Below are 22,546 nucleotides of genomic sequence, written 5' to 3' on the forward strand. Positions count from 1 at the left end.
AGACATTGGGGTGCTGGGGTGGGGTCTCTGAGGTGAGTGGACACTGGGGTGCTGGGGCAGGGACTCTGGGGTGAGCTCAGACCCTCCTTTATTCTCCAGGTTGGAGTCTTAGAGTCAGTCTCTGCCTCCTTCACTGCTCCCCCAGCTGTAGAGACTTCTCACTTCCTGGTGTTTGCCGGAGGGCATTTCTGATATGTTTGTCTTGGAAACATTTTTTCCTTTACCCATGCTGCTGCTAAATCTGACAAGTCAACACTTATTTTGTGGATTTGAAATAGGTGAACCAGGCAGGATTGGGAGAAGGTAGAGGCAACAAGAACGACCCCAGAGGTCCCTTCCTTGCGTGAAAATCCTCAGCGCCCCCTCACCCCTGTTGCCCACGAGCAAATATGCAGACCCCAGAGCCTGGCATCCTCATCTCTCATAGTCTGGTCCAGTTGATCTGTCTCCCCTCATTCCCAAAACTTTCTAGTGGCATTGGTCTTCCCACCATTTCCCAAATCCAGAAGACATGAGGCAGGTCCCACCCAGGTTCTCAGCTTTCCGTGACTTTGCCCTTGTTATCCTGGGGGTCTTTCTTAGAAGTCACTTCTTTCTTCACCTGTGGTTTTAATTTCCCCATAACATCCCAAGGTGGGAAGTTGCAGACCATGTTGAGTCACCACCTGGACGAAAGAGCCCCCCTGCCAAGGGGATGTGCCAGGAGACAGATGGCTGAGATGAAGCGTTCCTTCTCTCTCCTTCCCATCGGACTAAGTCAATTCTCTGCATCTCTCTTATCACTTCACCGTAATTCACCTCTTCCCAGCATCCCTGAATCATGCAGAAATCATTTGACGGCAAATTCCCAGCTACTATTGCTAGACTCATTTTTCTGTGTGGATGGAATGTGTCACTTTTAATTGGTTTCCTTTTTTCCCACCCATTTTGGGTAAAACATTGTGTTAAGAGATACATCCTCTCCCCTAAAGCAGCCTGTTTTCATGCTGGAGATATTTAAATGCCCTCATATTGAAGTGTACAAGCTAATTATGTAACTTAAAGCAAGTTGAGGGAAGGAATTCAAAAACCCCCACAGCTTCCCAGTGTGAGAAATGGGGCTTTGAAAGCCACTGGAAGCTCCCTGCCTTTCTCCGCGTCCTCCCTCTAGTGATGAGGCTCCTCATCTTCCTGCTTTATTGGCAGCAAACACTGGGTAGCAGGGGTGCTAGGAGGGCCTGAGGCTCTGTCATCATCAAGGGCCTATAATTGTGCCAGGAATAGTTAAATTGGTTCCTGATGACTTTTCACTTGCTAAGCTCCCCTCTACTCAATTAACGCGTAATTATTTAGGACTGTGCTACTTTTATTGCTGGCACTTGGCTTTCCAAATAGGCAGCTTTGGGGGATAGTCTCCCGTGGGAGCCCTGGCGCTGCATCTACCCACCCTTTTTATCCAAGAACAGAAAAGCCACCCTGGTGGGACCTCCTCCAGGGCCTTCATGCTGCCGAGAAGCTTGACCCCCGGGTTTGTCTTTCTATTTTACCAAATTCAACTTAACATTTTGTAAGGTGTCTGTGAAGATCATATCAGTGTTCAAATAACTTGGTATCATGTGGTGATGCCTCTTCCTTACCTTTAATCTCACAAGTAAAAAACAAAATCCATAGATTCCAAGTTCCAGGGAGCTTAGAGGCACTGTGGTTGAGTGTTTTCATTTGTCGGTGGAAAATATGAGGATCTCGAAAAGTTGAGCAACATTTTTTCTTTTAACATTTCTTAAATTCTATTTTAAGTTGACAGATAATTGTGCGCGTTTATGGCATGGAGTGGGACGTTATGATACATGTATACACTGTGGAGTGATTAAATCAAATGAATTAACATGCCTGTTCCCTCACATACGTCTCATTTCCTGGTGGTGTTGAGTAACTTTCTGAAGGTCAGGTAGCTCCATGTTTAAATGGACATGAAGCCATCAATAGATGGACATGCTTGAATTAAACTTTAATTGTACAAATATGTGTATGTGGAGGCTACAATTAAACTCATATTTGGCACTGTCAGGAATGAACAGTTTTTGTTTCTAGTGGGGTTAAATGTCTAGGATAGCAGAGAAAGAAGTCAGGAAAGCTTCCTGGTTTGTTGTTTGAATTCTATCGGGAGTGAACCCAGCTCCATTTCCTACTGGCCTCACATTTTTTTAAGTGGATAATGTCATGACAGGTTTGATAGAGATGATGCTTCTGACTTCCTGGAGACAGGAATCAGTTTCCAAGAAGAGGTATTTCTCTCCATCGAACCATTAAAAATAAAATTCACAAGCTTCTAGACCTTGTGGCTTTTTGAATCTTTTTAAGTTGACATAATTTGCCTGTGATTCTTTCTGGATTATTTATTTGTATGTTTGGTTTTATCTCCTGAATTTTAAATTATAAATAATCCTTCTATAAATTTTGACCACTTTTAGGACAGCGTTCCTGAAAGCATTTAATTCTCACCACATTTGTTATATTTTTTTAGAAATTACTTCATTCTCCTGGCTCAGAATAAGACATGACTTGTTTGGTTCCCAGGGCAGTTGATCCCTTCCTTCCCCCAGTCCCTAGCTTTTCTGGTAGGAGAGAAGCAGTGCCTGTCTTTCCTGTTCCCATCTTACCAGCTGCCCATCCCTTGCAAGGATCTTTCTTATGCTCCCTGCGTTATACCTGAATTCCATTCATTGAGTCTTGATGAATGCTGAATATAGAGAATACAAGGAACTTTAATTGCCCCAGGGTGGATTCTAACTCTTCACAGGGGCAAGCTAAGGGTGTTTTTGTTTGTTTGTGTTTTGTTTGGAGGGCTTCTCTTACCCTAAACGGAACTCCAGCAGTGTCCAGCACAGGACTGCAGAGTCAGCCATGTTCATACTCCACAGGCCCTAGGATTGCCTGCTAGACAGAGGACTTTGTTTTGACTGGTGGGAGGCCCTGGACACATCTTGGCTCAGAGACCTCCGTTAGGTAATAAACTAATGGTTCCTAAGATGAGAGCAGTTTAGGAAATGTGCAGTGGCAACAGGTCCATTCTTCCTGCTGCCAGGATCCAGATAGGTGAAAGACAAGATTCCTGCCATCAAGTAACCAGCTCCAGAGGGGAAGAGGAGAATGAGAGAAGGAGCCCTGGAGGTGGAGAGGAGAGTGAAGGAGTCATGAATAATGCCCAGCCATAGATGACAAATGCCTAATGAGAAGTTTGCGTAAGAAGAATCTGAGGTGGCTCACGCCTGTAATCCCAGCAGGAGGCCAAGGTGGGCAGATCATGAAGTCAGCAGTTCAAGACCAGCCTGGCCAACATTACAAAACCCTGTCTCTACTTAAAAATGCAAAAAATTAGCTAGGCATAGTGGTGTATGCCTGTAATCCCAGCTACTGGGGAGGCTGAGACAGGAGAATTGCTTGAACCCAGGAGGCAGAGGTTGCAGTTAACCAAGATCACACCACTGCACTCCAGCCTGGGTGACACAGCAAGACTCTGTCTCAAATAAAAAAAAAAAAAAAAAAAAGGCCGGGCGCAGTGGCTCAAACCTGTAATCCCAGCACTGTGGGAGGCCGAGGCGGGTGGATCACAAGGTCAAGAGGTCGAGACCATCCTGGTCAACATGGTGAAACCCCGTCTCTACTGAAAATACAAAAAAATTAGCTGGGCACGGTGGCGTGTGCCTGTAATCCCAGTGACTCAGGAGGCTGGGGCAGGAGAATTGCCTGAACCCGGGAGGCGGAGGTTGCGGTGAGCCGAGATTGCGCCATTGCACTCCAGCCTGGGTAACAAGAGTGAAACTCCGTCTCAAAAAAAAAAAAAAAAAAAAAGAAGAAGAAGAAGAACCTGAAGAGAGCTGAATCCCACCCCAGAAAACCTACACAGAATGCAAGGACTCCAGGAGAGCTGGAGGCAACCAAATATTCTAGCCTCCCTTTGGCCTCCAATTTGGGCCAGAGCCTGACCTTCTGAACCAGCTCCTTCATCCTCTCATTCATTCACTTATTCTTCCATCCATTTATTCATTCTTTCCTATGTCAGTTACCTGGTGAGCATATACTCTGTTACCAAATGCTGACTTGGCACTGAGGGCACTTGGGTGAACAAGCAGATGTGGCCACTGCCTTCAAGATACCTATGCTCTGCTCACAATCCGGAGGCCTTCTCTTACCCTAAACCCAACTCCAGCAGTCTCAGCACAGATAGAGTCATCAGGGATGCAGAGTCAGGCACACTCATACCCCACACAGCTAGGATTGCCTGTTGGACAAAGGACTATGATCCTGAGCTGTGTGGAGCCCTTCATTTATTCTGGGAAGGCATCCTGCCATCCAAACACTTGGCTTAGCTTGTGATCCTTCTCATATTCCTCTGTAATAGAAAGCAGATTTTTATGGAAAAGCTTCTAATATGCAGTGTTGCAATCTCGGCTCACTGTAGCCTCTGCCTCCCAGGTTCCAGTGAATCTCCTGCCCCAGCCTCCTGAAGATAGCTGGTACTGCAGGCACACCCCACCACACCTGGCTAATTTTTGTTTTTGTTTTTTGTTTTTTGTTTTTTTAGTAGAGACAGGGTTTTACCATGTTGGCTAGGCTAGTCTTGAACTCCTGATCTCAGGTGATCGACCCACCAAAGTGCTAGGATTTATAGGCGTCAGCCACTGTGCCGGGCCAACTAATAGATTTTCTTAACTAAAAGTTAGTCTCTGGTTACATTTCTTCTTGCTAGTTAGGTGATTGACCCAGAGCGTAGCTTTGTTTTCAGCTCCATTGGGTGTGGGCTGGAGGATGTCACTTATGCATGGCCTGGGCGTTTCTGTGCAAGTGACGCAGGCCTTGATGCACTGAGCCCAAGCATCATCTGATCTTTGTTTACTGCACTGATTATGGTTTTATTTGATCTTTCCTTCAATTTTCCTCATGGCACTTGAATTTCCACGTTGTTTTTTGTCCTGGCATTTTAAAAAATTTATAGGTAATCTAAATTACAGAATCTGCCTCTCAGCCCTGCACTTTCTCAGTTGTCAGTTTCTTAAAAAGTTTTGTTGAGCCTTCACATTATTTTAGCATGGCATATTTTTCTTTTTCTTTTTTATTTTTTTGAGACCGAGTCTTACTCTGTCACCAGGCTGGAGTGCAGTGGCTCAATCTCAGCTCACTGCAACTTCTGCCTCCCAGTTCAAGCGATTCTCCTGTCTCAACCTCCTGAGTAGCTGGAACTACAGGCACACGTCACCATGCCCAGCTAATTTTTGTAATTTTAGTAGAGATGGGTTTCACCATGTTGGCCAGGTTGGTCTCGATCTCTTGACCTTGTGATCCGCCCGCCTCGGACTCCCAAAGTGCCAGGATTACAGGCGTGAGCCACCATGCCCAGCCTACGTGACATATTTTTTAAGTCATTTTGAGAACTGTCTTTATTTAACTAGCTGCAATTGTCCCAGAGCTTAATTAGAAGCGGCATATCACAACTGTTTGGGTGCTATCTTAAGGCAAAATAATTACCCCGTAATAATGTGTGTTTTAGTAAACTTGTCATTATTGTCAGAGAGGGCTGGAAAGAATATCTTCTTAAAGCTCACAAGGATCCTAGGGTACTCTGTGAATAGCAGAGTTCTAAAGCTAAAGGGAAAAATTAAAGAAAAAGATTTGTGTTAATGATCAGAAGCCCTGTGTCTGTATGCATCGTGGCACAGCGCATCCCTCTAATGACAGGAAGGTGTTGTATTCTGTGGACACTTGGGGGCTCTTCTGTGACCCCTGGGGTTGCTGCAGTGCTGAACCCCAGAAGCTTTCTAAACACAGTTGTCAAGGGTCAGGTGGCTTACTTAGATCATCTCTCTAGCTCATACCCTGTACTTCCAGGGGCTGAAGGTGACATGACCAACCCCAGCCCAAGACTGGGACCTGATTAGAATTGCCAGACATTCACTAGATAAAAAGCACATCCTGAATTTTGCAGCTTTTGTCCTGGATCCTGTATTAATTTGTCAGGACGCCCTAAATGTCCTGTATTCAGCTTTTTGTTTTTCAATCAATTACAGAATCCAGCAATAAGAGCTATTATTCAGATTTAACTGGGCATCCTATATTTGCAAAGTCTGGCCACCCTGCAGCTGATGAATGCTGATGCCCAGCCTGTGCACTAGGTTAATGGACAAGGCAGCGATCCCCACGTCCCTTCGTTAATAGTCACTTAAAAACACCAATTCCTCCTTTCTGATTATATTTTAATGTCCGCAGGGAAGAAGTCAAATAACTCCGCCTGCAGTTTTCTGTAGTGACCAAAAGTGCAAACTCTGTCATGGGCTCTTTGTCACAGCTGTTTTGGTCCCAGATCCAGCTGATAGGTTTCTTGATGAAATAATGTCTGTAAATCCCTTTCTCAGAGTGGCACGTGGTGTGATCATGAGAGAATCTGCAGTGACAGCCCATGACAGGAGAGGTGGTGGTGGCAGGTGGTGACAGATACCTCCTGAAAACCCCGGGTGGCGAATTTCTTCTTCCCTCCTCCCTGGCTCACTGCCTTTTAGCGGCTGTGACATGGCCAGGGCATGGCGCGCTTAGCTAAAGAATTAACGCTGTCAGAGGACAGCAGTTACTAGTAAGTAACCTACATTTCCCTTCCGCTCTGGCTGCTCCCTGCTGTCTAAATAGAGAAAGTGGAATTAAGTTTATTATCTGTGACCTAATGCTAATTCCTCTTACATCCTGCCTTTGTGCAAAGGGAAAAGGGCCATTTAAAAAGTAGTGGACGAAGCTTTAGTATTGTAAACACTTTCAAGGGTTATAACACAAATCTGTTGAAGAAACAAGCATGTGAGAAACAGTATTCTAGTCATGTGTGATTGCCCAAATTGTATATTTCATTATAAAAAGTATATAAAGTCGTGGTTTTATAGAATGTTACAATTATACATTATCAATGAATCAAGAAATTAAAATTTCTAAAACTCTTGTCAAATCACTTTCATGTCTACTAAAGCTTTTAAATGTTTCTCTAGTAAAATAGTGATCAAAATTAGTATGTGGAAATAGGCCAGTGATACTGAAGTCGTAAGCCATGCTTCCAAGGCTGGAGATGTTGCAGCAAGCTATTCCAAGCCTGATAGCTCAGAGTGAGGGATGCTTTCAATTGGGTAACTGGAAAAAGCCAGCTAAACAAAGATCAATGGAATCATATAATGTTAAGACATTGCAACTTGAGAAAAAGATTTAATTTGCACCTTTTTTTCTTTTTTTTAAATTAGATTTTTTTTTAGTGATACTTTTTAAATGTTACTTTCAGAAACTGTTATTTTGGTCTGTTTCCTTCATTCTGTATGTGCTGATTTCCTTGATTAATTTGGAGAACATCTGCATATAATTCCATTGGTCTTTTCATTGGCAAAACCTCACAGCTTTGCACAAGACTTAAGAGAGTTCACATTCCAGACAGTCTGGGATTGTATCTAATTGAAATGCCAAACCTACCAATGTGCCAGAGTGTAAGTGTGTAATTATGTAATTTTCTCTTGATCTTTCAGAGTCTTCCTGCGAGCAATTAATCAGTATGCAGATATGCTGAACAAAAAATTTCTGGATCAAGCCAACTTTGAGCTACAGGTAAGGGAAGAAGTAGACACGACCTTTGTGGAGAAATCATGTTAAAACAAATTGCTGGTCTGAGCCAATATCTTACAGTATTTCTAATCCTTGAACTTAATTGCTCTCCCATCCGAGATGCGGAAGCGGAATTTATAGTATGTACTGTTGGAAACTGAGGAGTGAAAATCACGCCTTTGGAGTATTTGCTTAGTTTAGCAAGGAAGGCAATTGAGTTGTTCCTGAAAGAAGCTATTGAATCAGAGTGACAAGGAGGGACTCTCCAAGCAGGGAATCCACTGAGTCCCAGTGTGTGTAGCTGCCAAGATTGTCTCAGACCATCTTAATGTGGAGGGAGGATCAGCAGAGGAGATGCCGGTCTGCAGCACGAGCTCAGCTAGCTTTTAGAGCTCCGTGTTTCCCCCTATATCCTCTCCTGGCCTTGTGCTGCTAGCAGTGACTTTTACCAGGCCAAAGACCCTGCCCCCCAGACCCCATGGTCTATCAGAAATACTCCTTTGGTGAATGCAGTGAGAGAGTGTGCGTGTTGTAAGTGTGTGTGCATGCCTGCTGTAAGGATTGATTTTGCCTGGCCTGATTTCTTACTCTGCATCCGAGATGTATGGCTCTCAGTTCCATTGTACTCTGGATGTGTTTCTGCTAATAATGATTTTATCTGTCATCATTATTGCTTAGTTTATTTTAGTAAAGTATGCAAATTTTTGAAAAGCATGCAGATACAATGGCATGTTTATTTCCTGGGCAAGATGGTTCACTCAGAAGGAACCCAAAGAATTTTTGTTCACCTATTGGGTGATCCAACCAAAAAATAAGTTACCAGATAACAAAAATTAGCCGTCTGCCTTTCCATTTGCATTCTCCTTATTTTTATAATCTCTTAACTTTAAATTTCTATTGTATTGGCATTATAGGATATAATTAGATACTCATATATCATGTTTCTCTGCTGAATGACTGTTTTCATATGTCATAACATACTTTCTCTTTAGAAAATATATGTGCACCAAAAATCAGTTTAGCAGGTAAAATAGGAAATGTTCCCTCCTACCCCTTTGCTGCCTCTGACGCCCATCTGCAGGGATAACTTTTAACTGATTGTTCTGAACTCTTTGTCATGCTTTCAGCATTTATATGGGCTTCTGCATGTTTTCTTTTGGCCTTTAATGTGAACTGGATCATACTCTGTGTTTTTCAGCTCTGTCATATTCCACGATGTGAGTGTGCCAACATGTGTTCAGCCATTTCTGTCCTGATAACCTAGAGGCTGTTTCCAGTTGTTTATAGTCACAAGCTGTGCTGCCGTGAAGAATGTGACGTGTGTGCGTCTTGGTGCACACAGTGCTATGGGATAGGTTGATCTCTAGGCCAAATGATACGACATTTTAAGTTTTATGAAAATGATAAGTTTCCTTCATAACATGATTTTAGGAATTTGCTGTCCCAGCAACCTTGTTTGAGAGCAGCTCCTTTCTGTCTAGAATCTTCAACATTGATTTCCTTAAAATGATTGATTTTTATTTTTATTGGCATTTTTCTGATGATTATTTAGGCTACGAATACTTAGCAGCATGTGGGTTTCTGCTGTGAACTCTCTGATCGTGTCTTCTGCTCATGTTTGTATTCAGCTGTTTGTCTTCCTTTTTCATGAGTTGGAATTCTTGATCTAGGCTAGGCATGGGTTTAGGCTTATCATATAGAAACATTTCATTTTTCTGCAGTGAAATCTGTTCTTTTATAGCTATCTGGTTTTATGTTTTACTTGGCAAATCTCTCCTTGCCTTAATATAACATATTTCTAAATTTTACTATTTTGTATGAGTTAGAACCTGCTAATACCTTTGTGGTTTTGTGGTTTTGTTTTTGTTTTACCTTTCAGGTGCTTAATCCCTTTGGGATTTCTGTAGTTAGTATGGGGGTAAGGATTTAACTTCACTTTTTCCCACATCATTTCATGAATAGATGACTCTTTCCTCAATGATTTGAAATGCTACAATTAACATCATCTCAAATGTATGGGTGTATAAATTCCATTTTCTATGTTATTATCATAGTGGTTTAATCCTTACGCCTTTCTACCCAGCTAGCAGAGTCACTGCTTTTCCATTTGTTTTCTGCTGCAGAATTATCTTGGCTATTTTTGTGCATTTCCTCTTCCATTTCCAAATGGAAACTCCAGTTTAAAGTCAGATAGCTGAGTTTCTCTTTTAAAAACATACTCTTTGGATTTTAGCTGGAATCCCATTGAATTAATAAATACATTTGGGTAAATTTATATTATTTGAGGGAATACTTTGCAGTATTTTCTTTACCCATTTCATACTGGACTATTTAGGTCTTTGTTGTGCAATTCATTAGGTTTCTAGTGTTTTCTAGGTCAGTCTCATGCATGACTTGCTGGGTAGATTCTTGTGTGTCTTCCTCCTCTGGTGGGGGAGCCTGTTTCTCAACATGTTGGTTCTCCTCGGCTTTCTCCCTGTTTTATGTGGATGGCAGCTTGGACTCTCACCATGAGCCCAAACACCTTAAAAGCCATGTGCTTCAGGGCCCACATAGAGCTTTGCCCCTTGGGAAGTGTGGCACACGCACTTATTGTTGTTTGAGGAGGGTTTAGCAGGAATCGCTGCCTGCTTGCTCGGCTGCATTCTGAGAGTCACGGTGAGGGACCCATCTAGAACAGAACCCATGTCTGCACGTACCCAGAACAGATCTTAATTTAAACACCTTAACTGCTACCATGAGTGCTCTGGCTCAAAGGCAGTCCTGATCCTATATAGGAAAAGAAAGAATTAGGAGTTGATGAATGTGTCATTTAAAAAGAAGCATTCGTAGGCTGGGAGTGGTGGCTCATGCCTGTAATCCCAGCACTTTGGGAGGCCAGTGTGGGTGGATCATGAGATCAGGAGTTTGAGACCAGCCTGACCAACATGGTGAAACCCGCCTCTACTAAAAATATAAAAATTAGCCAGATGAGGTGGTGCATGCCTGTAACCGCAGCTACTTGGGAGGTTGCAACAGGGGAATCACTTGAACCTGGGAGACGGAGGATGCAGTGAGCCAAGATCACCCCACTGCACTCCCGCCTGGGCGACACAGTGAGACTCCATCTCAAAAAACAAAAAAAGAAAAGAAACATTTGTGTTTTGTTGTTGTCATCATTGTCATTAAAGGCAGCAGGTAGAAGCTAAGATCTGTTCTGGGTCCCTGCAGGCAATGGTCCTGTTCTGCCTGAGCCCCTGACCAGGACTCTCAGAACACAGGTGACTGTAGCCAGTGACTCCTGTCGGTGCCGGGGCAAGGCCGAAATAGATGGGAGGTGTCAGTCCCCAAAACAAAAGGAACGACTTGTATTTTGTTGACTGGAGCTCCCCTTTCTTTATGAAGGGATCTAAAAGAAGACCCCATTGTGGGCTCTCAGGTTAGGGTTGCTGGGCTTAGACCCCCATTTTCCTTCATGCGTTGCCTGTAGCTTTGGGCTGGTCTCTAAATCTCAGCTCTGCAATGGGGATAACAGCATCTCCTTGGTTATTCTGTGGAAATCAAATGTCCTGGCGTATTACTATAGAAAGCGTATCATTCATGGGAAGTGTTGGATAAATGAAAGCGCAGCAGACTTTTCTCAAATCCTACAAATGCTCTTCAATTTCCACTGACTTCTCAGTAATTAAAAATACAGTCAATATAATGTTCACATTTTGCTTTCATAGAAGTCTTTGTAGCTATCTCCTTTGACATAATAAATATTATCTCTGGCTTGTAAATGAGAAAACCGCGACCACAGCTTTCTTCTAAAGACCATTGTCTTTTATATTTTTAGTAGAGACACGGTTTCATTGTGTTAGCCAGGATGGTCTCGCTCTCCTGACTTTGTGATCCACCCTCCTCTGCTTCCCAAAGTGCTGGGATTACAAGTGTGAGCCACCATGCCCGGCCACGTGTCTTCTAAACTACATATATGTAGTCCATAAACCCTTGAAATATGGGTTTATTAAAACATGAAATGTTTGATCTTTTTACATTTGTTTTCCTTGTCTAATGTATATATGATCGGGGGCTTACGGGAAGGGGTCCAAAATTATGGAAATCTATACTATTCTTAAGTGAGGAGGTCCATAATTAGATTAATAAGAGCTAACATTGGCTGGGCACAGTGGCTCACACCTGTAATCCCAGCACTTTGGGAGGCTGAGGCAGGTGGATCACTTGAGGTCAGGAGTTCAAGACCAGCCTGACGAACATGGTAAAACCCCATCTCTACTAAAAATACAGGAATTATCCAGGCTTGGCCATGCACACCTATAGTCCCAGCTACTCAGAAGGCTGAGGCAGGAGAATTGTTTGAACCCAGGAGGCAGAGGTTGCAGTGAGCCCAGATCATGCCACTGCACTCCAGCCTGGACAACAGAGGGAGACTCCATCTCTTTTTTTTTTTTTTTTTTTTTTTAAAAAAGAGCTAACATTGATAAAGTGCTTACAGATGCTCTACACCACCTTAAATTCTGTGCATATATTTACCTTGATCTTCTCAGCAATCTTATAAAGTAGATACTCTTGAAATTCCCATTTTATGGTGAGGAAATTGAGACAGAGGGAGGTTAGAGTAGTTGTCTGAGTAAATGGCAGATCTGGGATTTGAATATGTGCACTGTGACCTCAGCCCACACACTGAGGCCTAAACTACACCGTGAGTGGCTGGTGAGCAACATGTATAGAGTGAGTGTGGGTTTTTTTTTTTTTTTTAACATTTCAGAAGTGTGTGCTGAGCAAACGATAAATGTCTGAGAGCATTGCTGAGCTCCTTTGTCAAGCTCTTCAACAACTTAGCATCTCCTCCTTTTTGGTTTTCAGCTGTGGAACAACTACTTTCACCTGGCTGTTGCTTTTCTTACTCAAGAGTCCCTGCAACTGGAGAATTTTTCAAGTGCCAAGAGAGCCAAAATCCTTAACAAGTAAGTTCTCTTCCAGCTCTGAAACTGCGGGCAGGAGCCTCCAACTCTAATGGCATGATTTTCATGTCATTTCTAAGCCAACTTGGTACAAATTGAGATGTAATCATGGTATAATGAAAGGGTGGTTTTAAATCATGAATCGGGTATCGCCTTTTCTAACCCATGAATCAAGAGCTAAAATTGCAGGACTCATCCAGGAAGGTTCCAAGTCAGTGTAATTCAAGACTATTAGTGCAATGCAGAATTTCAGTTTCCGGAGATAATTCCTTTTGCTGTGCACTGTTCTGATGTCATTTCACATATGGTTTATTGCTTAATTCTTCAATTCAAAAGGAGCTTCTGATGAAAGCTCTTGGCTCTGCTGGGATTGTTGAAGAACTCCTTGGGGAGTTAGAGCTGTCGGCGGCTCCTTCTTGGCCACAGATCACCCCTGCCTTCTTCCAGGCAGGAGCTTTGTTTGAATGGACTCAAGTGGCGCCTTCTATCATTGTAAATAAGCCTCCCAGAAGCTCCATGAAGGCCGCGCTCCTCGCCGGCTCCTTCAGCTCTGTCACCCCACTTTGCGTCATGCACTGCTCATGATTCAGTATCAGGAAGTACAACTGTGGCGTGGGTTTCCTGCCCATGTTTGGGCACCCGGAGGTCTTACCTCCTCTCTTTCTGCATCAGTTTCACTAATTTCTCACTGCTCTCCGTGCTCCTTTCATTACTCCTTTTGAGAAGAGTTCTGAGATTGCTCTGGTGTGGCCGAGTCATCAATTCCTATTTGTCATTTTAGAATACTCTGCAATATCTTGACTCTTCTAAGGCTTGGCTAACTCCATGCTGCTAGCTAAGGTTAGGGATTCCAGAAAGAGTTTCAGAAGGTGGCAGCTGCTCTTTCTCATATCCTGTTAGTCTGTACGGTATCTCACTTTCAGGGCAAACCCAAACCACATTATCTCTGGAGAGTAAGAGTTGTAGTCACGGGCTGGGCTGTGATGCTCAGTCAGTAGTGGTGATACCAGCTACTTGGGAGGCGGAGACAAGAAGATCACTTGAGCCCAGGAGGTCAGGGCTGTGGTGCCCCATGATCATACCCGTTTATTGCCATGCACTCCAGCCTGGCAACATGGCAAGACCCCCTTTCAAAAAAAAAAAGAAAAAAGAATTACAGTCGTGCACTGCGTAACCACAGACTACACACCATATTTTTACTGTGAGTTTTCTTTGTTTAGCTATACAAATGCTCACCATTGTGTTACATTTGCCTGTGGTATTTATTGTAGTCACATGTTATACAGATTTGTAGCCTAGTAACAATAGGCTATACCATATGGCCTAGGTGTGTAGTAGGCTGTACTATCTAGGTTTGTGTATGTTCACTCTACAATGTTCACACAATGACAGAATCACCCAGTGACATGTTTCTCAGAACATATCCCTGCCATTAAGCAAAGCGTGAATGTATTTCAGCAGATCATTTGCTCAGCCTGTACTTCATGGCAGTGACTTTCTAAGCATTTCATGTGCATTTTTTATCTATAATCAGTAAAAAGCAAAACTACTCCGTAGGCCCTCGTATCTGCCCTAGTTTGCAGATGAGGAAGGTCACACACAGTGACCGAGCCACTTGGCCAGTCCCACACCTAGAACGTGGCAAAGCAGCATTCTAATCTAAGCAGTTCGAAGCCCACGATTTTCACCTGGGCTGCTTTTAGAACCTTCAAGCCTTTGGACTGTGCCTGTCTAACTAAAGATCACCTTTCACCGGGCCTTCTTTCCTTCAGGCTTCCTCAGCTGAGTGATTCCTGTCTGAGCCATCCATGCAAACAGAGATCATTGTTCAGAAACAAGAATGCACTTGCTGAGCCCAGCACTGAGAATGGTGAAGGCAGAGGGGATGCTCGCCTGTGACAGCCTGAGCAGCCCACAGCAGCTGCAGCTGCAGCCCGCCACCTCGGGGCCGAGCAGGTGTCTGTTGCTTGTCGTGGCTTCCAGCATCCAGAGCAGACTTCTCCAGGCTGCATCTTCTGGCTCAGCAGGGACGGGGGCTCCTGCCTTGTGGAATGCATGCTCCCACGGGGCCCAAGTGAAGGGAGGGATGACGCATTGTGGCTGTGGCTGTCCTTGTTGATTTGCCTTTGTGCTGAGAATTGTAGTGGAGACGGTAATGAGCAGCACACACTAAGTGCAACACAGCAATGCCCTTGGTGTGGACACACTTCCTTGCAGCACATCCCCCTTGTTGTCCCGTCCAGCAAAAGGACAGCTCGGCCACAGCAGGTGGAGCTGCCTGCCTGCATGCACAGGGCCTGCTGTGGGGTGAAGCTGGGAGCCAAATCCAGCCCCAGCGGTCTTCCGAGCCCAGTCTTTCTGGAGCACACCACAGCTCCTAGCCTTGGAGATACCTGCAGAAGAGAGGTGAATTTAAACTGGAAATCCACCTCAAAAGAGCTGGCACCTCCTTTGTGGTTTCTAGAATAAAACAATTTAGGGCTGAGCCCCTGCCAGGCCCCAGGAGGGCAACCCTGTGAGCTCTGTGCCCAGCCCTTCCTCTTGTTGGTATGAGTGTTACCAGCCTAAGGCAGCATCAAGACATGCATTAACACTGGCACAGTGGCTCATACCTGTAATCCCAGCACTTTGGAAAGCCAGGGTGAGAGAATAGCTTGAGGCCAGAGTTTGAGACCAGCCTGGGCAACATGAGGACATCCCCTTCTCCACCAAAAATACAGAAACTAGCCAGGCATGGTGACATGCACCTGTGGTGCCAGCTACTCTGGAGGCTGAAGTGAGAGGACCTGGAGCCCGGGAGGTCGCGGCTGCAGTGAGCCACGATCACACCACTGCACTTCTGGCTGACAGAGTGAGACCCTCTGTCTCAAAAATAAATAAATAAAAAGCATGAATCTCGAAGGACCTTGGCTGCTAAAGAAAACTTTTGCTTCCCACATAGTGGTGTGGATTCAGAAGCTTCAAAGCCAAGGAAAATTAAACACAGCCAGCTGGTGTCTCCCCTTCAGGAGCCAGCCAGGCCTCTACCTAGGGCTTCTCTTTGTCACAACGGTAGCAACAAGAGACTCTGGATTTCCCCCAGGAAAAACCCCCAGGGATTTCAGAAGTTGTCTTTGCAGGACCCTGGCAGGAGAGCCTCAGGGCTCTGTGCGGTCTGAGGGGCCTCTCAGGGGCATGACTTCTGCTCCACTTGGGAGATAGCAGGAGATCCAGGACAAAGCCCCCAGGAGCCTGAGACAGGCTGCCTTGACCTTGAGGCCGCGCAGCACACGCGTGAGGAGGGTCAGCCCTATTTGTTGTGGTCTTCATGCCACTTGATAAGCCTTCTGCCCCCTTGAGAGTCCATTTCCAAATCTTATTTCTGATTAGCAAAACCTACATAAGAAATATGTTAAGATGTCCTATCATGATGCTTAAATTTTCTCAGGTACCTACAGTGCCTAGAAATGTGATTTGCTTAAAATTGTGTGGTTAAAAGGGATTGAGTGCCCACTCTGTGCCCAGTCAGGCTATGGTCCTGGTGCTAGGGAAAAAGACAGATCTCATGATGAAGAAGGTCATGGTCTAGTGGGGCAAATGGAGAAGCAAAAATAATGAGTGGAGTGGAGCTCACATGGAGTGGTGAGAGGGCCTCGGCAGCCCAGAGATGGCCTTCGGAGCTCAGCCTTGGCAGACAGAAGGCTTCCTGACAGTGTGGGCTTCAAGGCTGGGCAGTAAAGGCAGCTGAGAGGTTTGCCAGGGGACATCGAGTGCCAAAGAGCATGGCCCCATCCACATACAAGCAGAGGCATGATGTGGGTTGTTGAAGTGTGAGGGAGCAGCGGGGCCTGGGTGGCTTGGAGCTTGCGGCAGGGTGTAGGGACTCGTGGTGTGGGAGTCAACTCCACGCTCTGAGCAAATGGCAGGCACTGACATGGAGCTCCGTGGAGCATGATGCATGCATCTGTCTGTTTCTAGGGGGAAAGGCGTGTGGTCTGAGGGTGGAGCCATGACACACCCACCTAGGAGCTCAGCACTGCCTCCATTTGGGGATCTGTCTCTCACTCTAGGGCTTGTGAATCCAACCTAAGGCATCTGAGGGAGCGTCCCCAGTCCCTCAGCCTGCCCTGCCTTCCTCCTTGCTAAGCCCTGCAGCCCCTCCCCTCTGCCCAGTCCACAGCTTTGTGGCTCAAAACAATAAAAATTCCAGCATGAGAACACCTACCTTCTCCATCCTCCTCATGAATGAGGTTGGGGTGATAATTCAGATTTTCATTCTAAAGACATTCCCCAAAGTGCATGGGAGTAAAAGAAAGACTGGGCCACACCACACAGAGAACTGATTATGTCAGACTCAACTTCAGCACGAGGTTTGCCAGTGTACCCACAAATAAATAACCCCTAGGAATCCACACCCATAATATGAAAATTTAACTGGCTCGACCTTCAGACATCCCTGGTGCCAGTGACTCCCAAGGAAGGACAGAGATGTCAACAGAATTCTAAGCCTGACCGGCCGCTCTTCCTCCCGTCCCAGCCCCCTAGTTTTTTACATTATTGGGGCTCAGGAAATATGACTAAAATGTAAAAGGATTGACTTTTGATTAGCAGCCAGCTTGACAATTTTGGTGTGCGAGACACGTGCATCCTGGGGCGGGACGGAGTGCTCAATGACTGCAAAGGAGCATCTATGCTCAGGGCCAGACGAGGAAAAGGGCTGATGAACTGGGCCTCCCGCATAGCTAAACCTAAAACGCTCACTTAAAATTTCAGCACAAGAGCTTTTCTCAGGTACATGCAGTGCCTAGAAACGTTACGATTTGTTTAAAATTGTCTGGTTAAAAGGCATTGAGTGCCCACTCTGTGCTCAGTTGGGCCATGGTCCTCGTGCTGGGGACAGAGACACAGATCTCATGATGAAGAAGGTCATGGTCTAGTGAGGCAGATGGAGAAGCAAAAATAATGAGTGGCATGGGGCGCACATGGAGTGGGGACGGAGGGCCTCTGCAGCCTGGAGATGGTCTGTGGGGCTCAGCCTTGGCAGACAGAAGGCCTCCTTGCAGCGTGGGCTTCCAGGCTGGGCGGTGACGGCAGCTCAGAGGTTTGCCAGGGGTCATCGAAAGTCTAGTGCAGAGAGACCATCCACAAAGACCTTCTCCCCACCTGGTCCCTAGGCTGTTTTTGGTTTTGGGGGATTTTGTTTTTGTTTTTTATTTTTGCAGCTATAGAAGTCTGCAGCGTTCTAAGAGGACAGGTTTCACAATGGGCCCAAAACGCCTCCATCTGACCGAACGCTGGGCTCTGCCCCTCCAGAAGATGAAGTCAAACGCTAGATCCTGCCTTTAAGGAAACGAAAATGCAACAAACATGCCATCCCAGCCCCATTTTGCAGCGTGACCTAATCAGAAGCTGCGATTGTAGATTCCTGATTATAACAGGTGATAGGATCAATTTAATTTGTGTCTGTGCTAATGTTTTTCAAGAGACTGAAATTATTCCAAATAAATTCACAAATTAGAAGGAGACTCAGGGAGTTAGACTTAACAAGTGGGGACCTGTGCTGACTTCAAGTCAGAAAAGCTCACAGTATCCCACATGCACCGGTGGGTGGTGGTGGGCCCTGCCTCATGCAGGTAGGTGCTGTCGCATCAGATCTGTGCCTAGAAGGTTTACTCCCATTCATGGTCCCATTTGAGGTCCCACCCCCTCACCTCTTTAGGAACCCACCAGTCTTTCCCATAAAGTTAAAAATGCCTCAGCCCAGCCATCAGCTTCGTTAGGTCCATCTCAGCCCTCTCCTTGTCCTCTTTCCCTACCTGCTACCCACTCCGATGCTGGCTCCTGGCACTGCATTTCCCCAGAACCTCAGCCAGGCCTGGGCTGCCCCCAAGCAGGTGGAGGGTGTTCAGCCCCCCCTGGATGCTCTCCCCACATCCGTCAGCATGTTTCTGCTTTCCATTCGTCTCAGAACACACTTTTCTTCAGTCTCTGCTCTCTCCTCTGAGTTGTTCTCTACGCTTTTTGGTGTCTGCTTTCTGCTGTCAGATTCCTTCTCCTGTACCCCAGCTTCAAGTGGTGGGGGCGCCTGACACCTTGGTCTTTGGCCTTCGCATTCTGTTCTCTTTCTTTAGGAAAACATTTTTCAAACTGTAGGTCTCAACCTTGTATTGGGTCAGAATATTCACTTAAAGGGCCATGATATCAGTTTCCTAGACTAGTCTGCCGTAACAGTGAACACAAACTGGGTGGCTTGAATTTACTATCTCACAGTTATGGAGGCCAGAAGTCCAAAATCAAGGTGTGGGTGGGGTTGGTTCCTTCTGGTGTTTCCGAGGGAGAAGCTATTCCCTGCCTCTGTCCTGGCTTCTGGTGGCTGCCCCAGTCTTTGGCGTTCCGTGGCTCATGGCTGTGTCACTCTAGTCCCTGCCCCATCTTCCCGTGGCCTTCTTCCTTGTGTCTTCCTATGTGTCTGTGTCTCTCAATCTCCCTCTCCTTATAAGGACACAGGTCACCGGATTTGGAGGTCACCTTAGTCCAGTATGACTTCATCTTACCTTGAGTCCATCTGCAAAGACTCTATTTCCAAATAAGGTCACAGTCCTGGATACCAGGACTTAGGACTTCAACATAGCTGTAAAGAGGACACACTCCAACCCACACCAGTCGTGACCAATAGACTTTTTTTCTTCTTCAGTGAAATAGAATCTAGGAAAAAATATCAGAGTTCATTGCAGGCAGTAAGTTTAATTTCATAAAATTAATTATGTGCTATATATAATTATGTGCTATATTTCATAAAAAATAATATATGTGCTAGCTAATAAATATATTTCTTAGGTCAGAAGTTTTTGAAACTTAAAAAAGGGGGTGGGGCTTTAAAAAAAAAACCTGCCTCCTCGCATGCCTGTAATCCCAGCTACCCTGGAAGCTGAGGCGGGAGAATCGCTTGAACCAGGGAGTTGGAGGTTACAGGGAGTCGAGATCGCGCCACCGCACTCCAGCCTAGTGACAGACTGAGACTCCGTCTCAAAAATAAAACCAAAAACAAAACAAAACCTGCCTCCTGCAGCTTCTGCTCACACTGCATTCCCCTCAACGCCTGGTCTCTTAAAGAGAAGGAGCCAGCTTTGTGTTCTGCAGCCCCACCCACCAGGCACTCACCTACTTCCCTGCCAAGGGGCCTTGGCACCTGCTGGTCCTCCTGCCTGGAATGCTCTTCCCTACCCTCTTTGCCTGGATTTCACCTCTCCTTCAAATCTCAGAGCAAATATTACTGTCCTAAAGAACTCCTGCCAGAGCCAAGCTGAGCCACTGTTACATTTTTTCTCAATTCCCAGGTTTTTACTGCAAAGCCATGATCAAGGCCTTCACCAGCACAATTCCTCCATCCGTATATCTGTGTGTGTTTAACTTGTGTGATTATTTTATTAATGTTCATCTCTCCTACCATGCTCATAGCCCACGGTGGTTTGTGGGTCTTGTCCTCCATATTATGGTAATATGAATATTCTAATATGAATATTCATATTTCCACATTAGCTTTATGTCTCGCCCAAGTGCTCAGCAAATGTTCAATAAATGAATCAATCTAAATGACCGTTGCAACCACGAGGGGAATATTATGCTCAGCCTGAGATTTTTAAAGGAAGGACCTAGCCTGGCTCCAGTGCTTGCCAGATGGACAGGGACATCATCCCTCTCTTTTCCTTCACAAAAGCCTAGGAGATGGGCAGCATCATCATTCTCCCAGTACTACAGATGAAGAGACTGAGGTCAGAGTGGTCAAGTAAATTCTCCGGTGTGCTTAAATTCAGGCTCAGATTGGCCTTACCCCCAAGCCTGGGCTGTCGCTGAGGGTTGGGGGAGCATGAGTTTTCTGTTTCTTGGAGTGAAGATGCAAGAGACCAGGTGCTAAGGTTAGACCACTGGAACCAAATTCACACAATTTTATGTCAGGGTTCCAGCCTGGATGTGGGATGTCAGATCCCCCTGGGCAGTAGGAAGCGTGTCTCCTAAGCCTAACTTCTCCTGCTCACTCACGCCGTGGGTGGGCCCAGGTGAGAAGCTCCGAGCAGAGCATGGTGACCCCAGCTCTAGGCCATCCTGGCTTAGGATGTGGAGTGGAGTCAGGCATGTGCATTCTCCTCTGTGAATCTCAGCTCCCTTATTAAGAAAATGGGCACAGAAATGTCAGCTTGCTCACCTCATAGCCTTCCTCCAAAATCAGATGAAAGGAAAGCACTTTGAAAGATAGAACTCTCTGTCTTGCTCTGAAGTCATGGAAGGTCCCTGGTCCTGGAGGTACATGCCATGGGTTTGGGAGTCTGAGGACTTGGATTCTCTACTCTCCTTCCCGGTGACGATGGCCATGTCCTTTTGCTTCTCCCCTCTGCAATGAGTGCAGTCCCTCAGCTGTTTATTGCTAGAGAGGAGCTTGGTTATGGTCTCCAGGGCTGCCGCCAGCCCGGGTTCAGCTTCCAGGCAGTGAGCTTTATTGGCCCTACACTCGCAATTATCCTTTTTTTCTTCTCTGTGGGAAGAACGAAGGAATGGCTCGGGAAGCCCTCTTGAGGTCTGGTGACAGCTATGACTTTATTTGGGGATTACTCCGAGGCATGTATAGATTCATCAAAGCTGGCTTCTTATTAAAACCAAGGAAAGGATCCCTCTCACTGCCAGGGACATCCAGTCGGCCCTTCCCCTCACAGCTCCCCGCTCTTCCTCACTGCTTCTGCTCCAGGCTAGAGCACCCTTGTCCTATTTGACGATTAAAAATGTGTCTTTAGCACCTCGATGCCGCAGGCCCAACTCTCCTGAGGGGTGTGCTCTCGTGTCCTTGCTAATCCCCCGGTTCTCAAATACTGCCAGGTAATGTCATCTTCTACCTACAGGGCAGTAAAGTCTGCCTGAGAATGGAAATCCCTCACCCCTCAGCCTCCTTCAGCACCTGAGGGAGAGGCACGCCGTGCAGAGAGGCAGGGAGGGGTGGGGAGCATCGGGGAGCGATTGGGAAGGGAGGAGGCAGATCGGGGAGGAACAGGATGCCCCTGGCCTCCAAGATCCAGATTGTGGTGCCAGCTCTGGAAATACGGCAGGTCACTCCAGAATTACCCAGACCACAAGTGGTAAATCTGCTGCGACTAAGTCTCCTGTACTTCAGGATTTCTGAACTTAAGGATTTCCCTTGGATCATTATCATTCTACTCATTCTGGGACCTGAGAGAAATGAGTGAGTCAGGGGCGAGCGAGGTACAGAGACACTGATGAAGATCAGCCTAGCATTGGGCTTTCCTTTTTTTTTTTTTTTGAGACAGAGTCTCGCTCTGTCACCCAGGCTGGAATGCAGTGTTACCATCTTGGCTCCCTATAACCTCCACCTCCCATGTTCAAGCAATTCTGCCTCAGCCTCCCAAGTGGCTGGGATTATAGGCATGTAATCCTGTAATGTAATCCAGGCATGCGCCATCACACCCATCTAATTTTTGTATTTTTAGTAGAGACGGGGTTTCACCCTGTTGGGCAGGCTGGTCCTGAACTCCTGGCCTCAGATGATCCACCTGCCTCAGCCTCCGAAAGCGCTTCGATTACAGGTGTGAGCCACTGCGCCCAGCCTGGGCCTTTTCCTTTTGAGGGGATCATCCCAGAATGAGGAGAACTCTGTGTAGCTGGGATGTGAGAAGCCTGTGCAAAGCTTGGGTGAGTCAATACATGCTAGGCTGACCCCGCTGTGAGCGCTTTGCCGCCTCTGGGGGACATGGGGCAGGCGGTGTTTTTGTTCTAGGGGCCACCTCCTTCTGATGCCTTGTTCCTGGGTTTGCACAACACCTGCTTGGCTGGAAGGTGACTCACCCACCTCACAAGAAAGATTAGAACTGGGCTTGGGCACAGGCTTGCTTTCTGTGTGCCCCACCCTTGGGAAATGCTGCAAGGACGCCAACCTGCCAGGTCACCCGCAGCCAACTGCATCCTTTCCCAGCCCTGGCCACAGCAGCTGCTATGATCCCTTTGTCATTAGTGCA

The 22,546-nt window shown here is 46.1% G+C and overlaps 1 protein-coding gene across 2 annotated transcripts in view; it reads left to right on the forward strand.

Annotated features, from left to right (window-relative positions):
• Positions 1-22,546, forward strand: part of DOCK1 (dedicator of cytokinesis 1) — a 528,332-nt gene that overhangs the window by 405,065 nt on the left and 100,721 nt on the right. For both annotated transcript variants that reach the window (XM_032281990.1, XM_032281991.1), the window contains exons 30-31: positions 7,527-7,605; positions 12,451-12,551. In XM_032281990.1, coding sequence (XP_032137881.1) covers positions 7,527-7,605; positions 12,451-12,551 — 180 coding nt within the window. The remainder of the gene's footprint in view (positions 1-7,526; positions 7,606-12,450; positions 12,552-22,546) is intronic.

The sequence above is a fragment of the Sapajus apella genome, unplaced genomic scaffold, assembly GCF_009761245.1.
Source record: "Sapajus apella isolate SASKATOON/1434 unplaced genomic scaffold, GSC_monkey_1.0 scaffold13, whole genome shotgun sequence".
NCBI classification, from domain to species: domain Eukaryota; kingdom Metazoa; phylum Chordata; class Mammalia; order Primates; family Cebidae; genus Sapajus; species Sapajus apella.